This window comes from Dermatophagoides farinae, chromosome 7, assembly GCF_024713945.1.
Source record: "Dermatophagoides farinae isolate YC_2012a chromosome 7, ASM2471394v1, whole genome shotgun sequence".
Classification (NCBI taxonomy): domain Eukaryota; kingdom Metazoa; phylum Arthropoda; class Arachnida; order Sarcoptiformes; family Pyroglyphidae; genus Dermatophagoides; species Dermatophagoides farinae.
The window spans coordinates 1,355,718-1,375,467 of NC_134683.1; the positions used below are offsets into that span (position 1 = coordinate 1,355,718).

At 30.3% G+C, this 19,750-nt stretch overlaps 1 protein-coding gene across 1 annotated transcript in view; it reads left to right on the forward strand.

Moving 5' to 3' along the window:
* Window positions 1–371: 371 nt before the first annotated feature.
* The window catches only part of LOC124496842 (transcription factor pangolin), a 31,618-nt gene continuing 12,239 nt past the window's right edge, over window positions 372–19,750 (forward strand). Inside the window, exons 1-3 of the mRNA XM_075732818.1 lie at window positions 372–1,503; window positions 3,926–4,310; window positions 7,053–7,156. Of these exons, the coding sequence (XP_075588933.1) occupies window positions 1,363–1,503; window positions 3,926–4,310; window positions 7,053–7,156 (630 nt within the window). The 5' untranslated portion in view covers window positions 372–1,362. The remainder of the gene's footprint in view (window positions 1,504–3,925; window positions 4,311–7,052; window positions 7,157–19,750) is intronic.

The window sequence follows — 19,750 nt, forward strand, 5'->3', positions numbered from 1 at the left end:
TTTGATGTTTATATGAAATATCTCATTACGTAGTGGAATTGTGACTATTACCTTATTTATATTACATGATGAATATGAAATGCAGAGCAGCAGTAAACCATGGAATACATGCAAAAAAAAAAAAAAATGGGCGGGCATTAATAATGTACACACACACATACATACAAGGACAAGTGTATATCAGCCAATCATAAATAACTATGACCAGAAAAAAAGGCCTAGTAGTAGTAGTACTAATAGATGATGATGGTTACAAAACCAATTATAGAATAAATCTTTACTTCTACTTTTATGGATACAACCGGTGGTGGTGGTGGTGGTGGTAGTTTTGATTATTATTATGGATCCAATCGGGTCCAAATCGACGACAAGGGTAGTTTAGTCTACACAGCATTCGAATTATACAAACCAATCCATACACATACACATAGTCTTAACCTGTTATACAAAAATTTTTCTGTATTTTTGTGTGTACCCTCCTGTTATTTATGTGCGTCAAAGTAAAAAAATTTCTCACTTTTTTTTGGCGGTTTATCACTGAAAATTTGAAAACCAAAACAGAAAAAAAAATTCTTAATAATTCCGTCAAATTGAAAAATTATTTAGAAAAATTATCATCCACTGCATTCATCATAATCATTCACATCATTTGATCCATTCAATGAAATTAATCATCACAATTTTCATCATATCAATCAATCAATCAATCAATTGAATTGGAATGGATTGATAGAAAAACATCAATCATCATTTAGTTTTTTTTTTTTGTTGATATTATATGTGTGCTATGTGTGTGTGTGTGTGTGTTGATTTGATATTAAAAAGAAAAAATTTTTTCTGATAAAATTATTAAAATTATAATAATTATGCGTCGTAGCCACACACCACCATCACCACCACCACCACCCCCAATGTATATTAAATAAATCCAGCATACATGAAAAAGTACTCGATCGATTTCAATTTGAAATCATCAAAATGTTGCGGCGGATGACGATGACGATGATGTCGAGGATCTCATAATGCCGACAATCAATTGGAAGAAAGAAGAAAAAAAAATTCAATCATCTTCTTTTGTCTTGATTAAGAAAGTAATGTTTTGATTTTGTGTTTTTTCTACATTCTTTTTTTTTGTGTGTGTTCGAAAGTTTAATGTGTTCTTGCCAAACGAGGCTATATACCTCATGTGTCTATTTTGTGTTCCATAAAAAAAATGTGTGTGTGTGTGTGTCAACACCAATCGTATGTGTTCCAAAAAAAAAAAAAAAATGTCTGGTCTCATCATTATCAAATTATATAAAATCAACATAATTTTATAATCTCATCAATAAAAAAAAACCAAAACCAAAAAAATAAATAAAAATGCCGGTCGGTAGTACATCGGCCGAAGATCTTGCATCTTCGGATGAGATTAAAGTTTTTAAATTTGAAGGTGAAGATGAAAAACGTGCATCAGCTGATCTAACTGATTTGAAATCAAGTTTAATCACCGAAAGTGATCAGGTAAGTGGATAAAAAATAATGAATATCTGTACATATTAATTAAAATAAATATGTCCAATATATCATCAAATGTGATTGATTGATTGATTGATTGTGTGACACTGCCCAAAAACCCAACAGCAACAAAACAAGTCACTTATGGTTTATTTCGACTCATTCTTATCATATTTTTTCGTTTTTCGTTCTCGTTCATTCGTTAGCTTTTAGTATGTTTTACAATACATACATACAAACTAAGAAATTTTTTTTCTGCTTACTCGATTGTTGTGTTTATAAAAAAAAATGTGACATTTTATATCCAATAACAACGATAACAACAACAACAAAAACAAAATATAGAGACTAAATCATCATCATCATCAAATATATACCGTACTTTTCCTTTCTTTATCTACTTGCATAGATATATTCTCTTTCTAATTTCATTTTCTGATTTCGATGATGTATCCAATCGGAAATTTCTTTCGTTTTGTTTTGTTATTTTCATGTTAGTAGTGGATGTGTGAATCCAATCCTTGTAGTATTTGTGTACGTGGTGTGGGGGGTGGAAAAAAAAGAAAAAAAAAGCCACACCAATCAAACATTGCAATCAATCAATAGATCAATTATTATTTTTTTTTCTTTTCTGCGTATCGATAGATATCATTCATTTTTTTTTTGTTTGTTATTGTACCAAATATTTTTGTCATATTGAAAAAAAGTGCGTATTGTGGTTTGTTTTTTTTGTTAATTTGTATGCCAAAAAAAAAAACAACAACAACAACAACAATGGAATGAAAAGAAATTCCAAAAAGAATTCAAATCTTAATGGTAAACCTACACGAAAAACAAAATTCGGATAAGAAAAAAAAAATATTCATTTTCGATGGATTTTCAGCAAAAAAAAACGAATAAAACTAAAACGAGCAAAAAGCCATAAAAAAAATCTATTATCACAAACAAGTGGTCTTACCTTTTCATCTCATTATATACCACCTTGATAATGTTGTCGTTGTTGTTGTTGTTGTTTTCATCTTTTCACTCACTCAATTGCTAGGGCTTAAAGCCTTTTTTTCAATTTATAAAATCAAAAATACCACATACACCTCTCTCTCTCTCTCTAGGTAATTTTTTTTTTCAACGCATTGATCTGATCCTTAATGTTTGTTTGTTTGTTTATTTGTTTATTTATTTATATGCAACAGGTATTATTGGTGTGTTTCTCTGTGTGTTTGAGTATGTGTTTTAGCTTACCTAACACACACCAATATAATCGTAATATTTTTGTTTTTTTTTTGTTTTTGAAGATTTCGTAAAAAGCTTTAAATTTTCTGCTTATTTATTTCACAATTCAAGAGAGAGAGAGAGAGAGAGAAACAGAGAGGAGGGTCATTGAATTGATGATTTCAGAATCATAAATTCTTCATATGATTATAATATATTACCCCTGTGTTTTATATCACACACACACACACACACATATACAGCAGTGGAAACAAGAGAAAACAAAACAAAAATTCATCATTGTCGTTTGGCCCTGTGGCCATGAATTTTTGTCGAGAGTGAAAAAGAGAGAAAAAGAAAGAGAAAAACATAAAAATTGTCGTCATTTTTTGTTGTTGTTTTTGTGGATTTTTTTTTTATTGCGCCTTCATCGATAATTGCATCGAACCAGATTTTTTAATTTGTAAATTTTGCAATCGACAAAATGGAATACCAGATGAGATGAGAAAGAGAAAGATGGCAGAAAATTCTTCCATTTTGAACAAAATAAAATGTCATCATCATTAAAATGTGATTTCTGTTTCGGTTGTTGTTGTTGTTGTTCGTTGTTGGTCATTGATTTTTATCATTGGAATTTTGTTTTTTTTTCGCAATCACAGAAAAAAATATCTAGAAAACAGGAATAAAAAAATTTTTTTTTGGAATGAAATTCTCACCACTTACTACTGCTGTGGTGATGATGATGATGATTTGTACTAGAGGCTAATTAAGTTTAAAAGTTTGAATCATTTCATCAACTGAAATGAGGGGATAAAAACAAAAAAAATTTTTTTTTCTATTTGCCATCAAAATCTTTAAAATGTGATTGCAGCCATGCAAACAGCATCAAGTGGTTCGTTATTGGCTATTTGCTTGCTATCTGTTGGTTATAGTTATAGTTAGTTGGATCATTGACATATCGACAAATGTCAGATGGAAATAGTGGTGTTGGTGGTGGTGGTTATCTTGTTTGAAAAATCTTTAAAGTTTTTTTTCCTCTGTTGTTGTTGTTGACCCTACGAAAAAAAAAAAAATACAAAACAAAACAAACATTAACCAGGAAACCAGATTTTCCTCTGTCTTTTTTTTTTTTTTTTTTGATCTTTAAGAATTTGATATATAGACAAGAGAAATTAATTTTTTTTTCTGTTTTGTTTTCGATTTTTTTCTTCTTCAAAAGGATAAAAATTCATTCACCGGATCGAATCGAAAATCATCGACAACAGCGTCATCATCATCACCATCATCGACAACAGTGATAAATGTTAATGGTGGTGGTGGTGGTGGTGGTGGTGATGTTTCAAACGGTTCAACAACATCATCAATTAAACAATCATCAAAATCGTCACCTTCTTCAGCATCAGTGGTAGCAGCAGCAGCAGCAGCGGCGGCTGCTGCTGCGGCGGCGGCGGCATCATCATCATCATCATCAACATCGACAACAATTCCAAATGATCCAATAAATAATCGACAAAATTTAACAAATGGTGTTTTAGGTGATATCGGTAGTCTACATTCATCATCATCACCAATCAATCGTACAACAACAGAATCAAATTTCGGTGGTAAGTTTATCTTATATATAAATCTAAATCTCTTTTGTTTTCCAACGGGGAATCAGTCATCACAAATCAAATGATGAAAAGAAAATCCAGAAATATAATAATCTCCATTCATCAAACAAACAACAAAACAAAACAAAAAAAATAAAAGAAAAACATTGCACCATAGATAACGACGGCCACAAATTACAATAATAATAAAAAAATCGGAAAAGAAAACATAAATTCCGACAAACTTATTACAACCAATAATCATCATCATCATCACCATTATTGTTTGTCTAGGATTATCAATGTGTTGATTTTTTTTGTCAACGAATGAAAATCAATGTTCAAAAAACTTTTACCATTTCAAAAATTTTCTATTATTCAGAATCAATCAAGAAGAAATTTTTTTCTTTTTGTCATTGATTCACTTTTTTTTTGTTATTCAACACTGATCTTGGTGACGATTATGATTATGATTTCGTTTGTTTTGTTTGTTTGTTCTAGTTTTTCATCTACTTCTTATGATTATTGTTAATAATCATGATGATGATGATAATAAAAAAAAAATCAGAGAGAAAAAAAAAAAGATTTTTTTCTCTCTCTGATGTTTACTCGAGATATACAACAACACAAAATGATCGTCATCATCATAATCAAAATGTTTTGATCCCCTTACTATGATGATGATTGAGTATTGCAATCTTCTTGTTATTATTACAAGGATCACACCCTCATAGTTTATAATAATAACTAACTCATCATATTAATGATGATGTTGATGATGATAAAATCCATAATTTTTTTTCTCTTGGATTCTTTTTCTTATCATCATCAATGATTATAATGTGGCACAAACAAAACACACACACTTAAGATTATAACAACAACAGAAAAAAAATATAATCCAATTTTTTATTATTATTATTTGTTCTATGAGATTTACAACATTTACACACGGAAAAAATTGTCAGACAGACAGATCACTTGTTGAATTTAATCAAATTAATTTTTAGAAAATTCCTTTTTTTCTCTCACCACTGGTGTTTCAATTGGTATTCCATATTGATATATATACATATATGACATTAGAGACATAGTTTCATTCATCGCTCTTGTCATTCTTGGTCAAATTTGTTGTTGTTGTTGATTTTTTTTTATTTTCTAAAAAGTCTAAGATTACATATGGATAGAAACTTTGTTTCAAGAAAAAAAAATCCACTAAACAACAACATTAAAAAAAATTGTGCTAGGTCTCAGCAACCACCACAACCATATGATGAAAGTGACCATATGAATTTCATTTTCCCAAAAAAAATCCAAGTTTCTCTTATACAACAGAAAGATTTATTCCAAACACTATCGTTTGCTCAACATTTTCTGATGTTGTAAACAATCTTGAGATCAATGCTCACTCTCACTCTATCTCGAATGACGAAAAATTTTTTTTTTTTTGAAAGTCCAGCATCAAACGTTTAAGGTTTCAGTTTCAAGTCAGAACAATTCCATCATCATATGTGTGTAGCAGTTGTGTGTGTGTGTTTTAGAAAACAAGTAAGCAAGACAAAAAAAAATTAGTTCATTAGTGTGGAATATGTTCCGATTTTTTTTCTTTTTTTTTTGGTTATATGTTTCACAATCATCATATGTTGGTTGTGTATAGAAAAAGCCGGGGGTTTTCTTGCTTTTCATTTTCTGTTTAAAATTTCAATTCTTTTTTTTCGTTGAACACATTCGGATGATGATGATGATGATGATGGTGGCCCTTTGGCCTATTGATGATGATGATGATGAACATTCGTAATTCTCACAGTAGCTATGTTGATGATGTTGATGATGATGATGATGGACTATTTAATATACACTTCCGATTCGTCTTGTCTTGTTTCTGTGTCTCTCTATTTTTTGATTGAATGACTTGACTTGTATTTTGGTGTTTTCATTCATTCATCTATTTTTTTTTACAAACAAACAAAACCAGATGTTCATATTGACGTTGTTGATGATAATGATGATGGTGGCCAAAGTAGCAGGATCATCATCATCATCATCATCATCATCATAATCATTTCAAATGAGAATTCTGTTTTAACAAAACAAAAATCTTATGAATATATAATAATCCTATTATATGTCTAATTTTTCTGATCAATGATGATTATTTTTTGACGTTTATTAATTAAATTAAATTAATCATTAATTTATAATGATTTTACATAATGATTATGATGATAATGATGATGAGCGCCATCTTTACAGCCATTTACACTTAATTATCAGAGATAAAAATTTTGAATTGAATGTGATGGAAAATTATTGAAATAAAAAAATGGCACCCATTTTAATCATCATCATCATATATCATCAGGATGATGATAGTAATACCGACCATTAAAAAAAATGATGATTAATGATACCACCACCGTTGTCCTCATATTTATGGTTATGGATGTATCACACACACACAAACACACTATTCATTGTCAATGATTTGATTTGATTTGATGATTTCATCATGTTATTTTGAATATTAAAACGATTAATAATCAGAATCAGATTCTGTTATCATATTCATATATTACTGGTAAATGGGTAGCTGTTGTTGTTATCTATAACTGGATGTTTGATGATGAAAGGCTTGAGTTTTTCTTCTTTTTCATTCATTCATTTATTCGTCCGATAACAACGATGACATTTTCATAAAAAAATCTCATTTTCTATTCAAATTTTCATTCATTTTTCTTAAACTTTTTTTTGTAGGAAAATTTGAATCACCATTACAATATTCACCATTTGGTTATCCAGCATTCGGTAATCCACATTCACCATATCATCCACACAATGGAACAGCATTGGGTCAAATGGTAGGTGTTGGTTTTTTGAACATCTGAATTTCTTTCATTCTAACCAGTTAAATGACCGGTTATTTATCATCAGTTCTTCTGGTGATGAATAACCAGATTTTGGCGTCTGTTATACTGTATACATAATAATAATCATGTCATGTCATGTCATATTATTTTACACTCGATAATTGCTCAATCAACAACAACAAAAAACAAGATTTTGACTTGTTTTCCTATTTAAGTTTCAAGATGTTGTTGTTGTTGTTGTCGTCGGTGAAAAATTAGTGATTATTTGTCGTTTTTAATCACAATCATCATCATCATCATCGTCCAATACTTTTACCAATGTAGAATTGTCTATACTCATCACAATCAACATGATAATAATCGGTTCATATTAACAAGTCTAGCCATCCGAAACCAAAAAAAAGAGCCAGGGAAAAAAATTCCCTTGTCAATCAGAAGCAGTGATTTTTTTTCTGTTCAATTTCAATTTGTTTGCAAGCGAAAAAAAAACAAAAAGTTTTTTCCCCCAATTCTAGTTTACTTTTGGTTTTTAGTTATTGTTGTTTTGGAGAGATTTTTTTTTGTTTTGTTTTTCTTCTTATTGTCAGAATCTTCTGTTGTTGTTATAATTCTTGAATGACGATTGTCTATGTGTTTGTGTAATTGGATGAATGGATGGATTCATTTCATTGGAAAAATGAGGATTTAAATGAATGCTATTTCTCTGTATTCTGTGAGTGTGTGTGTGTGTTCTAATTTTACAATTTTATTTACATTTTAAAAAAAGAGATTTTTTTTTTTTTTTTTTTGGTCTTTCGACTCATTTTAATAAGCATTTGTTTGTCAGATGTGTTCATTTAGTTTTCAAATGAATGAATAAATGAAAGCAAAGATTCAAGTTCCATTCGTCATCATCATCATCATCGTCAGTGTTTATGGCAAAACATTCACATCAAATGTTTGGATTTATAAGAGGGAATAAAAAGATATACAAACTGGTGGTGGTGGTGGTGGTGGATTTTTTTGTTTGTTTGTTTCACTTTGAATTGAATTAGCCAAATTGATGAGAATCAATTCGTGGCTTTTTTCCCGTTATTAATATACGATGTTTGGTTGTTGTTAATCACAATTTGACCACGATATTCTTATGATGCTTGTCACTTTGTTTTGTTTTTGGCTTTTTCTTCTTCTTCTTCTTCGTTCAATCTTTATGCTGACGATGACCACATGCTGTTGGCTAGTTCAATTGGATGATTTTTTTTCTTGTAAATATTTCGCACACACACACACACACCTACCAAACAAACATCAAACAAAAATCTCATTTTGTTTATAAGAAACAAACAAAAGCGATCGAATCAATAGATGGGATATTGAATAATCAAACAAACATGGAATCATTTGAAATGAGAAATGAAAAAAAATATTCGAATCGATACTATCGATTATATCGTTCTATTCATTTCTTTTCGGTTATTATTTATCTTTATTATCCAAGGATTTATGTGACCATGTATCACTTTCTGATCATCTCACGAAGAGAAAAAAAATTCTCAAGATAAATTCCAATGTTGCCACAGACACACATGAAAGTGATGATCATTTTTTTCATCTGGTTTAAATTGAATTAAAGCAAGTTTTTTTTTTAATCTCCAAAATACTTTGATGATGATGATGATGATAACATCTAAGTTATAATCATCATCAATGAAAGTGAATGACATTTTGGAAATGAAAATAACCGAATTTTTTTTTCTTTCTTAAAGAATTTTTTTTTCAACAAAACATGATGAGATCAAATCACCAATCAATCTATCTGAGATTGCTATTTGATTTCAATGAGAAAGAAAAAGAAAAATTCGTCATTGATGATCATCGTTTTTGATAAAAGTTGTCAACCAAAAAAAAAAAAAAAAAAAAAGACGACCGGACAAAATCGGCCATCACCTTACAAACGGTTAATAACCGGTTATATATTAGCCACATGTTGACCATTTGGCAAAACATTTCTTCTTATCTTTAAACAAAATTCTTTTCATTTATTTTTTTTCTCTCGTTTTCGTCTAGAATCTTTACAATAAAAAATTTTTTTTCTTTTTTTTTCTTGAAAGTAAAAACAGGTATCTAGTTACCCAGGTACAGTGACACTTTTTTTTTCTTTTGATCATCATCATCATCATCATCATAATCAATGTTGTTTTAATGGCATGGCCACACAACGTGTGTATGCATCGATGATGGTGATGATGATGATGATGATGATGGCGATCGATAAGTCCATTTTTATTCAATGTTTTTTTTTTAAAAAAAAATTGAGTCATTTATCTGATGTAATGGATGTCTTTCTTTCTTTCATTTCATTTCAATTGATATGCTTGTCATCGATCAACAAATAGTGTTGTTGTTGTTGTTGTCCATTTTTGATTGGTGATGGTCTTTAGGACCCAAGGACCTTTATCTTTTTTTTTATTGATAAACAAATGCAAAGTTTTGTTGTTGGCTTGTTGTAACAAAATCATCATCATCATCCCTATTTTTTTTCGGTTTGTTTGTTTACCAATTTTTTCTGTGAATTTCTCTTTTGATTTTATGGATCAAATATATTTATATATCTCTATTATCTGATAAAATATCAATGTTTTTGTTGTTCCAAATGGAAAAAAAAATCTTTTCTTTTCATTTTGTTCGATCATAATAAAAATGGTAAATAGTTTTCATCAAGTTTTTGTGTGTGTGTGTGCATAAAGGTTTTTTTTTCGTTGCTTTTAGCCAGACGGGTGGTGGTGGTGGTGGTGACGGTGGGTCAATCTCAATCGAAACAATTTCATCGTCCATTTGGTTAACGAAAAAAAAAAATTTTTTGTCTCTCAAATATTGATCCATTTTGAAACATATAAACTTTGTCCTTTCTTTGGTCAAATATAAAATGGTTTCATTTCTTCTTCATTTTTTTTTTACTATTTTATTTGTTTTGCTAGTTTTGTGGCCCTTGTATTATTATTATTATTACCATTTTGGACAAATATTGGACCTAGTTTATATCGACGGTGTGACCAATGAACTTGTTGCCGTTGTTGTTGTTGTAGTAGTTATAAATCTACACGCTAGGTCCAAGGGTTTTTCTGTTTCAAATACAGGATTTCGTGTGTGTGTGTGTGTGTTTTTTTTTTGGTGTATAAATTGGTTGTTTGTTTGTTTGTTTGTTTGTTTTTTCAATATGGGAGAAAAAACTATTGGAATCCGTATTTCTCTCTATGTTACGGTTGTTGGAAACCATACCATAGATATAGCTAGGCAACCTTTGAACACCATAACTAAATAGTTTGGTTTGCTTTTTGAACTATGATTCATTTTGTTTACTTGTATGGTTGTTGAATTTTTTTTCTTCAAATATCCAGAGATTTTATTCGCTTGAATTATATTTAGTTACGTTATGTTTTTTGTTTTTTATGCATTCATGTCTTGTTGTGTGTTTGATTTTCATTTCAATTTCAATTTTCAATATGTTCTTTGACCTTAAAAGATTTCTTTCTTTTCTGTTTTAACAAGTTCTTGAGCTTCACAACCGAACCGAACAACTGGTTATCGATAATCGATTTATTATGGATATTTAGTCTTGAACAAAACAAAACAAAAAAAACAACAGATTCTATTTTGATCCATTCAATATTTAAGAATTGTCAATGTTTTTTGTTGTCTTGATCATCGAGATTGTCTGTCCACTAGTAAAGCGTAAAAATGTTTTTTAATTGCCCAATTTGTGTGTGTATGTGTGTGGGTGGATATGGCTATTTTGCTTTTGATTTTTTTCTGTGTGAATCATCAATTTTTAAAATAATTGGCCAGAAACCATCCTTTATTCACCTATAAAATTCACATATATGAAAATATCGCGTGAATATTTACAATGTGTCCGTGTGTGTACGTGTGTGGTGGTAGCAAAAAAAAAAAAAAAAAACGTTTGACATTCCATTTCTTTTCACAATCCAATATTTTGAATATACACCATTGATGATTGTTCAAAGACCATTTTTCTTTTATCGATCGAAACGCAAAAAAAATTTTCTTTTCATTTTGTTCGTTTACTTCATATATGCTGATGTCTCAATGTCCACTGCAATGTTTGTGTTTTTTAGGGTTCTTTATTTGCCATTCTATTCTATTCACCATTTTCTATATCCGATTCATTGTGTAAAAAAAAAAAAATTTCTTCGTTATCATTCATTCGAAACATTCCTATATATATGACCTATGGACTGTATGTGTATGTGTATGTGTGTGCTTGACCCTACCCTAGTAGTTGTAATCTAAACAAGCTCATGATTTTTTTTTCATGGTCAAGAAAAAAAAATACTAGCCAATTTTGCAATTTGACCCTTCGACTTTGATTTGGATCATATTGTTGTTGTAAATGTAACAAGTGTGTGTGTGTGTGTGTCATTTCAATTTTTTTTCTTTCTCTCACTCTCTTTTCCATTGAATCATTTTTTTTTTTGAATTTGAATTCATTTCATTCATTCATTGAATGACACTGAAAATCTTGGTAAAAAATTTCCATTTTATTTATTTATTTCGTGCTTTTTAAAAACTGTCGTCTGTCTTCTTTTTTTCACTTTCAAGGGAAACAGTTGAGTAGTAGTAGTTAGAATTTGATCAAGTTATTCTCCAATGTTCATTTTGGTTCAATTTTTTGTTGTTGTTGTTGTTGTTGTTTTCGTTGTCAGAAACATGTCATTATCACATTTACAATTGATAATATGTGAAGAATAACAGTGTGCAGTGAGTGCGCAGGTAGAAAAAAAATTGAAAAATTTTCTCAATGCAAGGGCTATTAACTGAATTTTTAGAAAAAAAAATTTTTGAATGAAAAAATATTTTGAAAATTGGTTGGCTATGGATTCAGGTTTTTTCTCGAATACCACCACTAACAAGGAACATAATGGTCAATCATCATCATCATTTACTTTATGGTTTTCTATATCTGTACAAGTTTCTTATTTGGGACCATCATTAGCGATAGAACTAGACTAGTAACGTGTTAGATTTGCCACTTTTTTTCCCTCCAACACTAACTAACACCGTCAACACCACCACCACCACCACAGCCATCATAGATCAATAACATTATCTTTTTCGTTTGTTTTCAATATTTTTTTTTTCTTTCGAGTAAGAAAACTGAAAACTATTGTTATTATAATAATAATAATTTTTTCTTCATTTGAAACAGAATCTTGTTGTTGTTTTTTTTGATCATGATGATGATGATGATGATAATGGTGGTTCAGAAAAAAAAATTCAAAGATCCTTGATTCGATTTGATTTTTATTTTTTGTTAGTTTGAACAACAACAAAAAAGATTAGATGGTTGGATGGATGGATGGATGGATGCTTGTTGGATGATGATAATGGTTTTTTGTTCATATCATCAGTGAAAGTATTTTTTTTATTTCTACCTTTGACCTTTTTTTTACTTTTATTCTTTCTTTATATATATGTGTGTGTGTGTGTGTGAAAGGTGAGATAATCACGCTTCTTTTCATCATCATCATCATGATCTGGGTGAATCTTTTTCTCTTGGTTTGAACAAGAAAATGATCCTCAGTGATTGAACTATATTAATAGTTGAATAATCTATTCGTAAAAGTTCGCGCCTATTTAAATATCTATATGGATAGAAAACAAAAATATATTGTGAATGAACCTTGTTGTTGTTGTTGTTGTTGTTACAGGTAAAATACCTAAAATACACCTAGGTTGTTGTTGTTGTTGAATGATAATGAATATGATGATGACCCTATTGACCCTACCACTTGGAATATTCGTTGTTGTTGTTGTTGTTGTTGTTATATCTGACACATATAGAATAGACATATTTGATGATGATGATGACCTGACCTGGCCTTTATTATATTTTTTTTATCTCGCATTGACACGCCATTTTTACCAGATATAACCACCCCACTTCATGATGATGATAATAATGATGATGATGATGATAGAATGAAAATGAAAATGTGAAAGAAAAAAAATTTTTCAGTGCAAAAACAAACAAGACCTTTTTTCTATGATATAAATCAAAAATTCTATTTTATCTCATTTTTCATTTATTATTCGTGATGAACGATCATATCACGAATTATTGATGATTGAACTACCATTATCATCATCATCACACATTGATTTGAATGAGAGTGGTGATGATGATGATGATGATAAAATGCAAATCCTTGAGGTTCAATATGTGAAAACTAAAAAAGTATTTTGCACGCGTAACCATAGATAAGGTATAGGAATGCGTGCTGTTTTTTTTACATACACACACACACACACACCTATCTTGAAGAAAAAATCTATCAATCTTTTAAATTCTAAGTGTATATGTGTGTTTGACACCTCCATGTTTGGTTTAAGAATTTAAGCTTGCTGTTTGAATTATTATTATTTGTTGTTGTAGTTGTTGTTGTTGTTGTTGTTGTTGATGTTAGTTATCATAATAATAATAATAACGAGGATGTGTCAAATCTAATCGAGATTGAGGGGTGGACCATATATATAGGTGTCTATATGCATTGCCCTGTGGTAAAATTGATCCTGTTTAGATTCGGATTTTGATTTGTTTTTTTTTCTCTATCCATATCAGATTAGATATGTGTAGGTTGTGTATGTGTTTATATCGATTATCGGATCATCTATCGATCAATCGATAGTTGATGATGATGATGATGATGATCCATCGTGTATGTGTGCGTGTGTGTGTGTGTGTGTGAGGTCATTTTGGTCAAGTTAATTTCTTTGTTTTTTACATAAAATGAAAAAAAAAATTAATCTTGTCACGAGTATAGTGGTATTATGATGTTGAAGTTAAAAAGGAGGAGTAGTAATAGTAAAAGTATCTGATAGATGATGATGATGAAAACTTGTCAAAATTTCATTTTATAAATCAGTAGAAGACAAAGAAGTAGAATTATTATTGCTGTTCCAAGGCCATAGAACTTTTTTTGGTCAACTGGAAAACAAAAATGAAGAAAAATTTTAGTTTTCTTCTTCCTTGATTTTGTGTTTTTTTTTCACTCATCATCATCATCATACGATATTCAACGTCTTCGTTGTCATTTGTTGCTGTTGTTGTTCATGGTTCGTTTGATCTTGATCGTTTGTCTTGATTATTATTATTTGTATGAATCGAGAAGAATCGATCTGTGTATGTGTGTGTGTGTGTGTATTTTGCATGTAAAGAACATGGTATGTGGTAGGTGGCCAAAAATTGTTTTCGTTCAACGTTTTTTTTTTTTTTTTGGTTTCGTCCAATCGGAAGGCGTCGGCTTCAACAGCAACAAGTTCTTATCGATTTGTTTTATTATCTGCATGTTTTTTTTGCATTGCAGAAGAAAAAAAGAAGGCAAAAGTGTCACAATAAATATTGGTTCCAATTTTATATTCAACAAGTGGCCAAGGCCATTTGACAGAGAGCGACAGAGAGAGTAAGATTGATTCGGGTTACTGATGAACAAAAAAAAACACACACAAACGAGATTGTTTTCTTTTTTTCTGACCAAAAACATAATTAGCTCTATTTATCCATCAGTTAATTGATTCAAAATCCTTTTTTTTCCGCTCTCTTGCTGTGTGTGTGTCTGACTATGTCTGAGTTTTTGTTTTGTTTTGTTTTTGCCGGTTGGTGGTTGGGCTCTTCAATACCAAACGTTCCATTTCATTTGTGTTTTGGTCATTTCGTTGATTTTGTTGTTGTTGTTGTTGTATTTTTGATTGATTTTGACAGGCCAAACTAGCTTTCCATTGCATGATTTTTTTTTTGACTAGACGAATGTCTCTAGTTATTGTCTCGTTCTCTCATTAGAAAAAAAAATATTGTCGATTGATGATCGATCCTTGATCAGATCTTGTTATCGATAAATCAATTGTTGTTTCATTTTTTTCCAATGGAATTTTTCCGTTTTCTTTTTTTTTGAATCGAGCTTTTTCATGAATGTGGTTGTTGGCTGTTGTTTGTAACGATTTCGATTCAATGTCATTCCATTTATCTGTCACTTGGACGAAAAAAAAAATTTTACCCGATTTTAAACAAGAAAAAAAAATTCACACATTTTTTTTCCGTGGCCATCATCATGTATCATGAAATGATCCTATTTTGTCCATGTCCATACAAACACAAACAGAATTTTTTTGATTTTATGACCCGCTAGAAAAAAAAACAATTTTGCCAATAACCATGTCAATGGAAACAAAACAAAAAATTTTAGTCGCGTGTCACTTTGTTTTTTTTGTTTGCCGCCATTTGTGTTGCACTAGTTTTTTTAACCGTAATTTACGATTACGTAATTGAAACCGGAAAATTGAAGTTTTTTTTTGTTCTTTACAAACAACAACAACAACAACAACAACAATCGATTGATTCTTATGAATGAATCGGATTTTTTTTTCTTTTTGATTCAATTGAATGGAACATTTGGTCGGCTCGGCCCTAGGAGAGAGAAAAAAAAAGACGACCGTAATCATCATCATCATCACTTAAAAAAACAACATAGGTAAACGAAGAAGCAAAAGCAAAAAAAAAAAAATTTTGAGAAACAGGCCGCTTATGCACACACACACACACACACAGAAAAAAAGATCGCCGGCATTTTTTTTTCTTGTTTTGTTTTGCGGTAAAACTAGAACTAAACCAACTTGACATGGTACTAGATTGTGGTAGTTCCCCCCCCTCTCCAAAAAAAGGAAAAGAAAAACAAGCAACAGCTAAGGAGGCGCTAAGAAATGAATTTTTTTTTTCAAGTGATGATCATCATCATTATTTGGTGGTGATTTTTGTGTGTGTGTTTTGTAACAATGATCATTGATGATGATGATGATGATGACATGTTAAATGGCCTAGGCCCCAAATCAATAACAACAACAACAAGATGTAAGAAGAATGGGGCCGCCAATAATCATCATCATCATCATCGGTCAATCATCATCAGTTATTGATCATAATGATCATTAGACAAGGTTTTTTTTTTTTGCTCAAAAAAGACCATTTATATCAATGGACCATAATTATCGCACAAAATTATACACACATATACATACACACAATGTATATACATTGAATTTTTTACACCAGTGTATTTATCGTTCATTTTTTTTCTTGATATGCAGTAGTGGATGGTCAATTTATTGACCAATGGTCAATTCATTGAACACACGCATATTGTCAAATATCATCATCAAGTTTAAATTGTGAAATCCTTTGGGTAGCCTTGAATTTCTGTTTATTATTGGAATTTTTTTTTATAATAATAATAATAATGAACCAATCAATAAAACAAAACAAAAAAAGCAAAATGAAATTTTTGGTCTGCATTTATTTTTTTTCGGAAATATCTCATAAATTTCTCATGTGAATGTCAGAAGACAACCAGCAATCAAAACAAGATGAGGAGAGAGAGAGAGAGAGAGATGACACGCTGTTTGTTTCACCCGAAGTTTTATTTTTTCTTACGTGTTTGTGTGTGTGTGTATTTCGATTCGATTCGATTATTTATTAGTTTTTCTTTTCATTCATTCACTGTTGTTGAACTACCTGGTAGCTTCTTTATTTAGTTTTTTTTTCTTATGATTCTTCATCATCATCATCAATTCACGGTGTATGCATTGCATGCATGGCCATGTGTCTGTTGTTGTTGTCTGTATTTGGTCAGGTTTTTTTTCTTCCATTTTTTTTTTTTTTTGGCTGTCGAAATGATAATTGCTCTTTGTCTTCAGACACGTTTTCCTCTACGATTTGGTTTTTGTTGTTGTTTGACCATTGGTGTGGAGAGTAAATGAATGAGAATCAATGAATGAATGAATGAATGAACGAACGAATGGAGAGGTAGAGAGCAAAAAAAAAAATTGACCCGAAACATACCTACCTATGGCCTATTCCAAATACCTATGATGATGATGATAGAATAAAGAAAGTGAACAAACAAGATGATGATGATGATGATGATGAGCTCATTCAACAAAGTCAATTCCAGTCCAGTCGATGTTTTTCTGGTAAGAAGAATTCAATCTGTCCAAGTCATCATCATCATCATTGTTGTTGTTGTTATTATTATTATTATTTTTTGTTGACTATATAGTTTTGCTCCCTGCTAGGTCTGCTTGTCTTTTCACACACACACACACACACACACACACACATTCAAATACAAATCTACCATTATCTTCCACCGTAGACGATGATGATGGTAGATGGTAGATGGTGATGATCATGGCGATGATTGAGGCTAGAAAAATTGTTTAAAGATTCTGACTATATACACACACACTTGTTTACCTGCTTTTTTTTCTTACCTAGTTAGTTTTTTTTCTTGATGATCTTGATGGCTATTGCCATTTTTTATTTATTTATTTATTTTCTGCACAGAATTTTTTCCACTTGCCCCTTGTTCGTGACACCAATTCTCTCGTATGTTATATGTAGAATGAATGATAAAAAAAAACAACAACAACAACAAAATCGAAATTGGTTTTTTTTGTCGTCATCCACCACTATCACACACATACACACACACACTAATAATATCGATCTATCGAAATATTGGTGGTGGAAACAAAATAGACCCTATGGTCTATCCAATACAAACATCGAACACATACACACACATCAAAACATGCTGAGATCAACCTTCCAATTTTGGTTGTTGTTCAGTGATTGGCAATCATCATTGTCATGATCATCATCCATATCATTATCATCATGATGAATTTTGACAAAACGAAACGTTCGATTCTATTTCGAACCAAAATGGTCAAGGCAAAGGCAATAGAAAAAAAAATCCAAAATCACGATCATCATCATCATTATTGATTTGATTTTTGATCCATAAATCTAATCTCTTTCACATACAAATACACACACACACGCATAATTTATCTTTTGAACAACAATAACAACAACAACAACAATTTGTTTTTCCATTGTTGTTGTTGTTGTTGTTTCTTTCCGTATATTATTTATTCAACACGAGAATTTTTTTCACACACACACACACTGGCCATATATTGATGAACGATGATGATGATGAAAAAAATCCGAAATGCACGAATTTTTCGACCATTTTGTTTCGGTTTATTTTTAATTTTTTTTGTTTGTGTTTGATCGTGTGTTGTAAGAGAGAGATTTTGTTTTTTCTCTCATATCCACAGACAATATATAATTAATTAATTTGATTCTTGTTAATTAACATTGACCTTACCATCAAACAACAACCTGTTGTGTTTTTGGTTAACCAAATTTAAACCCGAAACTAACTATAACAGGAATAATAAATGTAGATGAAAATGATTAAATCAACACAACATAATAATAACAAGATTTAAAGGCGTTAAAAAACAAATGACCATCATCATAATTCATTGGTTAACCATCACCACCAACAACAACAACAACAACAACAACAACAACAACAACAACAAAAACAAACAACCATGTTGAAGATGATTATCATCATACAAAGATTTTTTTTGATGATAATGGTATATCGATTAATATTTGTTGCTGGCTCATCATCATCATTATCATCATAAATCTTATGATGATAATAATTGGGTTCCATTGTGTGTGTATATGTGTAACATCATTATCATCGTTGTTTGTTTTTCATTTTTCTTTCTTCCGTTTATCATTGATTCCATAATGTTTTTTTTTGTCTTTTCTTTCTCAACGATAAAGATCAAGAGGCTTCAAGATTAACGATCAGAAAAAAAAGTGATGAGGTAGAATGTGAAAAGAAAAAAAAAATCATTTCGTTTTCAATCTATCACGATCACATGATGATGATGATGATGATTATTGGCCTTTTATCATATTAGAATTCATCCATCTTGTGTGTGATTATATAATGATTGTCTTCGAATACAGAAAAAAAATGGAAAAACGAAGGTGGATTGTTTGATGATAGTGGTGTGTGTGTGTGTGTGTATGTGTATGGATTCTCAAGTGTTAGGTAACAATCACTAAACAACACCAACCATCATGACCATATCATTGGTGAAAAACTTTTTTTCAGTCCAGGTAGTATAATTATTATTATTCAAATAATGTGCACGTATCATGATCATGTCAAATACAACAACAACAACAAAAAAAAACAAGGAGAAGTGTATTTGAATAACCAGAAAAAAATGAAATGATAATTTGATTGAAAGATTGATTTGTTCGTATCATACAAACAACAGTATACGTAATCGTGATTACCATTGAAACCGAACAAAAAGTAAAAGTTCAAAGTTGAAAATATTGGTTATTATACATAAAATTGATCGATATTGTCAATCAATTCAATTTCTTAGCTATCAAAAAGAAAAAAAAAGATTCGTGAGAAGGAATATTATGATGATCAGGTGTTGCTGTGTGTATGTATGTGAATCGCAATTGAATGAAATTGAAACCATATCACATATCTTTGATGAACGATAAGATATTTTTAATGTTCCCTTTGCTGCTGCTGCTGTTTGATTTCTGGTTAATGATCACATAAATTAATTCCTTGTTTATATAACTAAAATGTTCATGTTTGATTGTCACCATATAATAATCATCATCATCATCATAAT